This window comes from Macaca fascicularis, chromosome 5 (genome assembly GCF_037993035.2).
Source record: "Macaca fascicularis isolate 582-1 chromosome 5, T2T-MFA8v1.1".
Lineage (NCBI taxonomy): Eukaryota > Metazoa > Chordata > Mammalia > Primates > Cercopithecidae > Macaca > Macaca fascicularis.
In genome coordinates, this window is record NC_088379.1 from 62,607,864 (window position 1) to 62,620,055 (window position 12,192).

The window sequence follows — 12,192 nt, forward strand, 5'->3', positions numbered from 1 at the left end:
AGAATGACCTAAAACCTCACTAATTTCTTCTGCAACATTATAGAAAGGCCTCAATTAATATATTGAGAAATGATAGCACTTGCCTAAAATTTAGTACCTGGCAGACATGCCCATAGAATTTACACATGTCTCAGACAAGTAGCAATTTCACAATAATTAGCATTTTGAAAGCTCGTTTCATTGTTCCCTGATTTATTACAGATAAAAAATGTTTTTTGCTGCTTTTTAAAAACATAAAATCATCTTGAACCCCAAGCCATACCAGGATGCTAAAAGATGAGAATTAGTCTTTAGCTAGGAACAAAGACAGTAGTGTGCTGATAGTGGATATGCCAGTAAATGTTTGAAAACCAGTTTCCAGGGGAAAAAAACGTATTTACATATGAATGTGTGAGTGTGTGTGCATGCATATGTGTTGAATTTTACTGATATAAAGGATATTGTGACAACCAAGTATAAAGGGGTTCCTGGAGAAACTCCCACTGGCCTGTGCACTAGGAGGAGTGTGCACTGGGGTGTAACCTTGGGAAGTTGGCTCTGTTTGCGGTGGGGAGAAGCCTGGCCCCTCCTCCTCCCGAGTGGTACATGGGATTCAATCTGCAAGGCAGGAAGCCTGTGCTACCAGGACTCTCGCTCTGCTGAGAGTCTCTGCTTCCCTTTTTTTCCTTTTTGCCCAATAAATTCCATTTTTCTCACTCTTCAAATTGTCTGCAAGCCTAATTTTTCATGGTGGTGACAAGGACCCCATCTTTAACTGAACTAAGGAAAAGTCCTACAACAATATGTAACACACCTTATATAAATAATAATAAAATATACAATACTGTATTGTAAATTGGATATAGTTAGTTGATTCTCATATGATACTTTAGTTGATCTTGGCCAAACTCTTACATCAGTAGCTAACATATGGTCGCAACTGGCAAATGAGTATAGTTCCAACATCCATCAAATATCCAACAAATATTTGTGACATTTGTTGATTAATATTATTACGTATGTTAACCAGTAAGACAAAAGTGAAATAATGAAGATTGAATACGTCAGACTTCATTTATTTGTCAATGATGTGGGTGATTCTTTTCCTAAATCAGATAACAGTTTTTGATTACTGAAAAAAATGTTCAACTTTTTTCTGCTATTCCTTTTAACAGCTATGGACACTTTACACTTTTAAATGTAATCTATGTTATTAGCATTTTCTCCATCACTTTTTTAAGCCTAGAGACAAATGACCAAAAAAAAATTAAAAATCAAGCCCTAATTTGTAGCATTTGCTGGTTTCTATGGGGTAAATACTACCATAACAGCCCATTTCAAGTACCAATATAGTCACTGAATGCAGAGCTGGAAGGAGATGCACAATGGCACACTATTTTACATCATTTCTACCACCATACAGACACAGTAGATACAAATAACCTTAAGAGCACAGACTACAGTAAAATACACTGAAACAGGCAGAAAACAATAAATTTTCAGTATTTATTATCTTTGTTTTAATATAATTATTTAATTGTATGTTTATATAATTTAATTTTTAATAGTAGCTGTATTTAACAACCAGCTTGCAAATCCCTGATAACAACTGGCTCTCCTGAGTAGATTAGAGCTGGCTCCAGTACACCACCGGGAAATGAAAAAATTCACAACTCTGAAGTTATCGCTATAAATTTCAGTTATTTATTACATTGTTGCTAGCTATAACTAAAGTTGGCAATGTCACTGAGTATATTTTATAGCCTATGATAGAAGACAAAGGTATACAAATTTATCTAAGTTTTACATGGAGATATTAGAATCTAGCTCCAACTACAACAGATTGAAAGATCGTGGTCTATTAAAACTATAGCAATAATTCCACCTACAGTAGTTCTATAATTTTTACATAGAAATTTAAACTAAGAACATTCGTTTATTAGAAATTGTATTTGGAAATTTATTCTAAGAACATTTGTTTAGAAATTTATTCTAAGAACATTTCATAGTTTTTAAAGATATTAAGTAATTAAACCCTAACATATAAAGGTAACTCTGCAAACTTTCCAGTTAAGAACAAGCACCTCTAGGAAAGCCAAAAATTTGCCATTTGACAATTTATAAGAATGTACCTTGAAGGCGTACAAAATTCATTGCTAAAAGATCTCTCAAAGCTAAATCTTGCCTCTGGATATTTAAAAGAAGTTAGGTAGCATTAAGGCCAATAACAACATGTTTTAAAAGGTCTAATCATATTCCACGCTTCAGAGTGTAAGCTGATCAGCTGAAGAGCTGGAAAAAAACTGCCTGCCCTTCCTATTTGCTTTCTGCCCAGCATATATGGCATCTCACAAGTGAAAAGGTGGATGAAAGGCAATTTCAACTTTTCTCTGAAGTACACAGATCTACAGATAGAATGAAAGATTGAATGGCAAGCGATATTAACTCATTAATTGTATTACACATCCAAATACTTTCTCCTAAAGCACAAGATTCTGGCTGGCTGCCAAGATCCATCTGTTCCTGATTTCTACTCCGCCTGCAGTTCCATGGAAATAAAGTTCACCATACTGGTAGAAAGCCTCCTGCATGCCATATTCATTCCTCTACTTTTTGAAAATATAGCAATATTTGAAAACAATGCACTTTTTCACTTCTTTATACTTCCCCCAACCCCATGATAAAATAATTAAATCACCAAATACTGGGATTTCATTTTACATGAGAAAGTGGATTATTAAATAAGAAATAAAAGAGTAACTTCAACTTTAATTGCCATAATTTCAAAAATATACATTGTTAAATAAAATATTTGTGACATCAGTTATAATAAACTATTCATTCTATAACTTTCTAGCCATTAAGTAATCCCTCTCTCCAAAAACACAATTAAAACAACAAAAAAAAGCGAGGGGAGACACAAAAACCAAAACATTTCCCATCAGCAGCAATATTCTAGGTAACAGTAGAACCATCAAATTGTAGTAGAAATACTGTAGATTCAATTCTCTTTTATAAATTTTTTATAAAAAGCATTTTATTTTAATTATTTGCACATAACCAGTTTTGTCTAAAAAATATACCACAGAAAATCTGCTAGCAGCGTTTTTCCAGCCAACAGTTACCTTTAATACTAGGAAGAGAAAACCCATTTCCAGAAATGGAGTGGCTGCGTTGCAATTCAGTTACTCCAACTTTTTCCACATCAACTGGTTTTATGTTATTCTGAAAGTGCAGCTGAAGGCAGTAAATTAGAATCACTCTTATCTACTCATCTCTCTCTCTCTCTCTTTTTTTTTTTTCTCAGATGGAGTCTCGCTCTGTAGTCCAGGCTGGAGTGCAGTGACGTGATCTTGGCTCACTGCAACCTCTGCCTCCTGGCTTCAAGCAATTCTCTGGCCTCACCTTCCCAAGTAGCTGGGACTACAGGTGTGTGCCACCACACCCAGTTAATTTTTTGTAATTTTTTAGTAGAGATGGGGTTTCGCTGTGTTAGCCAGGATGGTCTCCATCTCCTGATCTCGTGATCCGCCCATCTTGGCCTCCCAAAGGGCTGGGATTACAGGCGTGAGCCACCGTGCCCGGCCTCATCTCTCTTAATACTAAGGAAGATTGGGGGTGGGATGGGAGGATAGACCTAACCCTATCAGCCCAATGCTTAGTGCTTCTTTCCACCATACCTTCATTTTCCATACCTCATGAAAACTGACTTCTCCCTTCTCAGATTGCTCCCAATCAAGAAATTTATGTGAAACAAAGGCAATGATACAAAAGATAGACATTCTACAGGAAACTCTGGTAAATCAATAAACTACAGATAAGATACAGTGTCTTGCTTATTGTGAAATAATGGGGTTAATATCCCATCTTGAATAATTATTCTTGGACCTATCATTATCATATATCAAAAAGCAGATTAGTTTCATTAGAGGTAAAAAATAATATTGAGTCTTACTCTGATAAAGTCATCATTTATATAGACTGGACACCATTTCACATACAAGCAAACACTTTGTGATAGGAAATTTCAAGGCATTTATCATATCTTACTATTCTCCTCCTAATTCTGGCAAACCACCATGTTAAAAACATATTGACAGAGGTACTCAATAATCTACAAATTTGCTGACTCATCTATAATATTCTATTGTTTCATCACAGAGTTACTACTGAACTACCTCCATCAATCAGAATAGATGTATATGGAGTAAGCAAGTCACCATAGCATTAGCAGCCTACAACAACTGCGGCAATCTTTCCAGCAAGACTGCAAACTTGCCCAACTGGATTAAAAATATCACCATGAAATGACTATGGCATATGAACGCAAGAAAAGAAGAAATATGGAGAAGGGTTAAAACAAAGATGACAGGAGATGGTGTAAAGGTAAGTGAGACAAGTAAGAGAAAGCAGCAGCCAGCTGGCCTCTGCATTACCATTATCAGGGTTGGTAAACATCCTACTTGCACTGGAGACTGTCTTCCCAATGTCAGCCAGGGACCGAAGGTTGGATTTCTTGGTTTGATGCCGGTGCTTCCGGAGCAAAGTATAGGTCACCTTATCCTTAAGTTCAGGTTTCAATAGGCCTGTCTCAATCTGATGGTCAACGATCATCTCTGATACAAAAACAAAGCAAAACAAAAGCAAAAAACAAAACTCAGTCACAAGACCACAAAGTTATTTTTTTACTCTAACTTTATGGATGTCATCCTCAAATTTCACATCAGGATATTGTTTTCCAAATTTCCAATTTCCCATTTTATATAAAAGACAAAGATACAGGGTACACAGATACTGGCATTGATGACAGAGATACAAATATTAAAGTATTCAATTTATGTTTTTTCAATCCCAGTTATGGTGTATTCACAGAAGTCAGATTATTCTGTAACATAAGTAGTCAGTAATTTATATTTTTCAATTAAAAAAGGGAGAGTCAAAAAGTTCATGTACTCATAGCAAAGGTATATCAGAAATAGAAATGATATTCAAAAACTTGAAAAGAACATAGAAAATTTAAAGTAATGACATTGCTGATTTTTAAAATATGTTTTCCCAAATTCTTCTGTAATGTTATATGTACTTAATAATAGAATACAGTAAAGGAAAACAACACTCAATATCAGATCATTTGAACACCAGTTAATCCAATAAAAGAAAGATTAAACTACAAAATTATGTTGTAGTCTTTTCTAAGAAAGGAGACTTATTCTTATTGTTCAGATCCAACTAAAGACTTTCCAATATACTTCCATTGGGTATTTTAAAGTATAAATTGACTGAAATTTTTAATGAAATTTTAATATCTTAGTCTTACTACCAAAAAAATGTAAAGTTTCTATTACTCTGTTTTTCATATGATTTTAACCAGAAAGATGAGTGTGTTTCATAGAAATTGCTCATAGGTCATTCTGCTGGAAGGTAAGTTCCTATTCCAATCGAAAATAAGAAACCCTCTTTCTCACAAGTCAGCATGTCAGCAGTATAACATAAATGATGGTGCATTCTACTCTACATCTTCATGACAGGCCAACATTTATCTCCAGCCAGAATGGTGCTGAGGACAAAACATTACAGAATCTGTGCAAGATATGCATTGGTAGGAGTCTGTCTCGATGTATGCAAGTAGAACTTTTGTCCTCTGCACAGAATGAGAGTAATGGATCCCATGGCTCCCTTTCTGGCACATGGATGCATCTAGCACACATTCATATTTTCCTCTTGGGCAAACTTTAGTATACAAATGTAGAGAAATGAACAATAACTATTCTTTTCTAAAAGGCTGGCAAGAAAATTGATGGGTACTGGTAGGATAACAGCATCTCCCAAGGATTCCCACTTCTTTGTAAAGAGAAGTTACAGATGTTCAAGGGGTTTTGCTTGGGCATGACTGAACTTCTCAAAAGTCCATCTTCTAAGCACTCACAGAATTGGCCTCACAACCTATAGCTAGAAACTGGCAATTCACACAGTGTACAATCAACTATTTGGAAGCTAAGCAGAGGCTGAATCCAGGATTTTCATCACATGCCTCACAGAGGTGCCATAAATGTTACATAACATGGGACCACTTGGTAAGGAATCTGGGCAAGGCAGGAAGAGTTTCTCCCATAGAAATGGTTTGGTTTGAGAGTGGCTTTTAGCTCTGAGTATTTTAAACTACACAAACCCCACTCAGTAAAACTATCAGAATTGATCCTGTAATTACAATTAAACCTCTCTTCCACGGTAAATAATCAGGTGCCTACAAAACACAACCCCTCTACTTTTCCTTTAAGTCCTTTTAAAGTGGAAAGTCCATTTTACAGAAGAACCAGAAAAACAAACAAACTGCCCCACCATATCTCCTATGAGTGTTATCAAACTCCTACTCTAATTTCAGGGTTGTAGACTAAAGCGTTTCTTATCTACCCTTCCTGGCAGGGCCTCCCTCTATTCTCGCCCTCCCTTGAAATCTCAAACCAATCTTTATGTATGCACAGCCGGTCCTCTGTTACTAATGCCTGGAAATCACCAGTTAGAACAGGTTAAAACATCTGTGTGGCTTTATGCCCTTCATTAAGTTTCCATTAAAACGGCCAACATTATAGGGATCTCTTTAAGCATAAACTACAAAATCATTCAAAGGAAAGTGGGGGCAGTAACATTTCACAGCTACACTGAAATTAAGCCTTCAGTGTTCAAAATCCCACAGACGCTACCAATTGGGAGAGAATGTGCCAACTCTAGATGATAGCAGAGCTGATAAGAACTTCGTGGAGCATCAAGTTCAACCTCTTGCTATGCAGATGAGAACACAGGGCCATAGTGACTTGCCCACAGACATGGACTGATTAGAGGCAAAACTCCTATATAAAACCAGGTTTTCTGACTCTAAGTTTAGATCTTTTTCCATGTCATACAACATTTTTCTGTATTTAAAAACTAAGCTCTAGAGAAAAAAAGGAATTGATATATGCAGAGCTTTTGCAAACCAAGAGAATGATGGCCATGTGACAGAAGAATGGACAAAGATCATAAACATTCTTAAAAGAAATACAAAGGGCCAAAAATACATAAATAAATATTCAACTTCAAGATTAAGATAATTTAAATAAACATACAAATATGACCAATTATGAGGATTTTTGTCAAAGGGATAAAAATTAAAAAGTTGAATCAACCCCCATGACGTGAAAGGTATTCAATGGGCAATTCCATTTCTGATGACAATGTTGCAGTATTGACTATGCAGTACAAAAGCTCTGTACTATGTTTACACCTTTTGAATATTCTGCCATTAGAAATGTATACTAAAGAAATAATTTCACAACAATATAATAAAGATGTTCACTTCTTTTCTTTATAATTAAAACTTGAAGGCAATCTAAACGCCCAAGAATACTTTATTGAATATTTTGCAGCCATTATAGTAATGCTTTTATTTCTATTTAATGACATTAAAGGGTTCATATTATGTTATGTTTAAAAAAAAGACTAAAATGATGTAGTATGATCCCATTTTGTAAAATCAATTATATATGTGCAAACAGAGTTATACAGAAAAAAATGCTGAGAGGACAGCTCTGAGAGATTAGATTAGTGACTATTTTTAATTTTACGTGTAACAGTTTTCCGGGTTATTTTAAAATGAACATGCATTAGTTTTGTGACTAGAAAAAAGTTATGATCATTTTGAAAATGTAAAATGTATAAAAAGTAAGAAACAATAGGACCGATACATCTGCCAACATGCACAGCTCAGGAATGCCTTTAAATATAAAAATGAGACTCCAAAAATAGAGCTACATTTTCCCAATTCACTTCCCATCATGGTAAAATACCTGAAATGGCTTATAATTTTTTTAACTTAAGAGGAGAGGAAAATTCCCATAGACTCGGCTTCATACGTGAATGACACTCTTTAAATGTAGAATTACAATGAGGATACTAACAATAAAGCTATTAAAATAATCTGTGAAAATGATGTTTTATCCTTTATAACACTTTAAAGATAAATTTTTCTATTAACATTCAGAAGGCGTTCTTCACGAAAAAATCAAGTAGAGGTCCTGAGAAGAATCAAAAATAGGCTGGAATTTTTATGTAAGTGTGAGAAGTAACACCTGCTTAAACAGTCGTACACCGTGGTGCAGGGCCCTCACATGGTGTGGCATTGTCTTTGAGCCTGCAGGGTGAGATGCCTCTCAGAGGCAGGCTGGTGAGGGGTAGCAGGTGGACTGCAAAGGAAGATGAAAAGCAGCTATAGTTTGTTTGATATACTCATGCTTGCTATTATTTCTTTTTCTTCTCATTTGTTGATATAACATTGGGGTGTGGGGGAAGATGCATCTTAAGAATTAGCTGTGCATAATTCTCAACTCAGAAGTATTGGCATGAGTTGGGACACAACTCCACCTCACCCACTGCTATAAAAGGATTTTTTAAATAACCAAATAATGACTATAACTTTAAGTTACTGTGCCATCATCTGTCATTTAGATGAAATAAGGGCTCCGTTTCCTCTATGTTTTACCCTCTGTAGGCTTTTGATTATTTCAAAGGATTAAGATTTTTTTAGCTAGTGACATTCTTTCAAACACGCTCTTCTCCCCATTTCTGGAAATCTGGCCCTTTTCCTCCTCTTTGTTTTACTTGGGATGTGTTATTTGCCCCTGAACTGTTTTTCTGTATTATCAGCTCCAGGATGACAGCACTGGCTCTCTGACTGCTTGCCCCAGGGACTGCAGAGAAAACATATTAGTGAGTGATGATACCTCAACCTAGTAGTGTTAAATTTTAACATGTAATGACAATTTTTAAAGTAAATGCATGGAGGTTAGAGAAAAAGTTCACAGCTCATAATAAAAAGTAATGAAAAATTGAAGGGAAACCACAAAATGCTTGGTTAACCTCTCCTACATGTAGTAAATACCAAAACCTTCTCTCTCTGGCCATTGGCTAAAGACGTTCCAGTATAATGTGGTACTCTCTCTTCTACAACATGAAAAGGGTCAGTTAGTTGCTGAAGACCAGAAGCTCAAGATGGCTCTTCCTGGTGATGAAGATCCCAAAGACAGTTTTACAGAAACATCCAAGTGTGTAATTCAACTTTTAACTTTCATCACGCTTGCTGATCAGTTCCAAGCACAGCAGAGGTGCTGTTCAACTGTTTCCAGCTCTGTCTACCACACCGTTTAGAATTTTGTCTCCTGTTCATGAAGGCACTGAGCGTCTCTCCATCTGACTCACTTCTCTACACTCTGCTAGGTGACATGCAGAAATATCTGAATAAACTATTTATAATGGGATAGACATGTAAGTAGACAGCAAATACATCTGATGATCTTATTTAATGCTCATAACAACCCTGAAAGGTCCACCTTCATCTTCTTTTTATAGATGAGGAAATGAAGACTCCAAAAGAGTTCAGTAACTGGCCTTGCCCATAGTCATACATGCTAATAGGGCTAGACTTTAATTAAAACCCCTCAACATTAAATCCAGCATTCCTTCTTCAACATCACTCTGTATCTCATGGGAATTAGTATATGATATCTTCCCATAGAGTAGGTATATTTTAGTAGAGGACAAACCCTGAGCACAGTGGCATGAATCCCAAAGTGGGGAAACTTTAGGCAGTAATGATCATCTATGGTAAAAAAAATAAAATAAAATAAAATAATTTTTTTTTAATAAGGGAATCTTCCTTATTAAATTCTCCTCCTAGACTGCCTATACACTGCCAAGTCATGATTTTCTTCTCCGGTTTGCCCTACATGTATGCATATTTGACTTATTTTCAACTTGTGTAATTTTTGACATCTTTGCTCCAGGTTAGTTCTTAAAGTCTGAGAATGCAGAAATTAGAATTTTCACTCAAAAACTGGATTGATTTTTGTCAATCATTATACTTATCTAGATAACAATCTCTCTTGCAGCTTTTAATAAATGAAAAATGACAACAGAACAGATGGCCCAGAAAATCATTCTTTCTGTTTGCTTCTGTCTTTGTAGATGGGTTCCACTCTCCCTGGGTACCATAATCCAAGATCTCTTCTCATATATATCAGATTTCCATTTTCAGCTTCACCTGCCTTGTTAAGTATGAAAATGCTATACAAAACTCTGTTTCCTCCATTATTTTCTAACTACATACGCAGATTTGTACCTATGTTGACATGTATCTTGTCTCATTTACAAAGCGGTAGATTTGCAAACCCTAATTTCAAGGCCTAGAACAGTGTTCGGCACATTGTAGAAACTCATGTATCACTGCTGAATAAATGTATAAAATAATTATTTCTGTCCATCCAGAATCTTCACATAAGTCCTCTCCCTTCTCCACTTGTATTTTTAGTAGAGGCGGGGGTGAGGATTTCACCATGTTGGCCAGTCTGGTCTTGAACTCCTGACCTCAAATGATCCACCCACCTTGGCCTCCCAAAGTGCTGGGATTATAGGCATGACCCACCACGCCCAGTCGTACTTTTCCTTTTTAGTTATTTTTCATTTAATATGCACAGATTTACATTCACTTTCACTTACTGGCATAAGATTAATGTTATAAATGGAGTCTCTTTATTCACCCATCCTTGATTTTACTGGACTGGAAGTCCAGACACTAGATTTCTAGAAGTCTTTGATCTTAGACTTGCACTCTAAGCTTCTCTGGACCTCAGTTTCATCATCTGTAAAGTAGGACTTAAATCATCTGTAAGAAGAGAAATAGTCTAGTTCCTGGGTTAGGGCTGACTGTAGGCAAAAGTCAAGCCCCTTTAGTTGCATGTGGAGAAAGGCTGGGTGGGACAAGGATCCAGCAGGATGTTACAGGTAAGTGACTGAGTTAGGTCACATTGGTGCCAAGTATCATTTGTATCACCACCATCAAAGTCACTGAACCTCATGGTATAGGGCAGCTTTGGCTTCCTTTGTAGTTAGTACTTTGTGCATTGAATGCTAACTCATCATGCTGAACACCTTGGGCACACACCACTGCATTCCAAACTGGAGCCATTGTTTTCAAATTCTATCAGTGGCTTGGCCTAAACTGCCGTATTACCCTTCAGATCTAGGTTTGCCAAAGATCACATTTTTCTTAAAAAGAAGTGCGGGGGCTCCACTTCTTATTCCTAGGAAATTCCACAACCAGGTGAGCACTGGACCTGTAGCGACGACTGCACTTTTCCAAAGGGTCTGCAGTGTGCCTGCCCTGGGATTGTGGGGAAGAAGATGTGGATCAAAGACCTGCAGAAGGTGACCAGTGTAACATTCTTGTCTAATATTAGAGTTACTGCAACGTTTCTTTGCATATCTGTAGACAAAAGGCTTACCTATGACATCCTTTTCTTTATATTATAGATAATATGAATGCCGCAGCATTTGTGTTGGAAGAAAAGATTAGCTGTCAAGTGAGGCATATGTCTGGCTGATGTATATACACTTGGTTCTTTTTCAGAGAGCTTGTTAGATTTGCAAAGAAGCCCCACACTTTTCATGCATCTGAAGTACGTAAGGTACAAGTGGCGGGCACCTATAATCCCAGCTACTCGGGAGGCTGAGGCAGGAGAATCGCTTGAACCCAGGAGGAGGAGGTTGCAGTGAGCTGATATTGTGCCACTGCACTCCAGCCTGGGTGACAGAGTGAGACTCTGTCTCAAAAAAAGAGAAAAAAACTGAAAAGCACAAGGAAAGGATTGAGAAGCAAAGCTAGAAGGAAATATTTCAAAATGCCAACAATGACCAGGGGAAGATGTCATGGAAGATAGTTTACTATTTTCTTAATATTTGTATATTTTTCAGATTTTCTTGCAATAAATCATACTAATGTTATAATACAAAAAGAGAGGATAAATGTTATAAAACATTTAACTCTGCTTACACTACTAGTCATCTGCCTGGATGGAGACTTGTGGATAGGTAAAGCCGAAAAAAAAAATACAAACTTCAAACAGCATACTTACCCACCAACTGTGGGAGAGAAGAAGCCTCCCGATCAAGCATGATGGATCCTTTCTCCATACATGTCCTCAGCTCAAATAAACTATGAAGGGACAACGTAGCCACATGGGGCTTGCTCCATCTTTCCCCACCCTGTTCCACTTTTTCTTCAAACTTGATCCACCTAGGAAGATGAGATTAGTGAAGAGCAATTAAAAGTGTTCTAACTTCCTCTAGAAATAGCAGTCTTAACCCCTCCATCTTCACCCCTTCCAGCACTTCCAAAATGTCTCC

At 36.6% G+C, this 12,192-nt stretch overlaps 1 protein-coding gene across 11 annotated transcripts in view; it reads right to left on the minus strand.

Moving 5' to 3' along the window:
• The window catches only part of SLC4A4 (solute carrier family 4 member 4), a 493,252-nt gene that overhangs the window by 211,594 nt on the left and 269,466 nt on the right, over nt 1-12,192 (minus strand). For 7 of the 11 annotated variants that reach the window (XM_065545104.2, XM_065545105.2, XM_065545107.2 and 4 more), the window contains 2 exons: nt 11,922-12,082; nt 4,416-4,595 (listed from right to left, as the gene is read on the minus strand). In XM_065545104.2, the coding sequence (XP_065401176.1) occupies nt 4,416-4,595; nt 11,922-12,082 (341 nt within the window). The remainder of the gene's footprint in view (nt 1-4,415; nt 4,596-11,921; nt 12,083-12,192) is intronic. The other 4 variants (XM_074039893.1, XM_074039894.1, XM_065545101.2 and 1 more) reach the window with 1 other exon arrangement.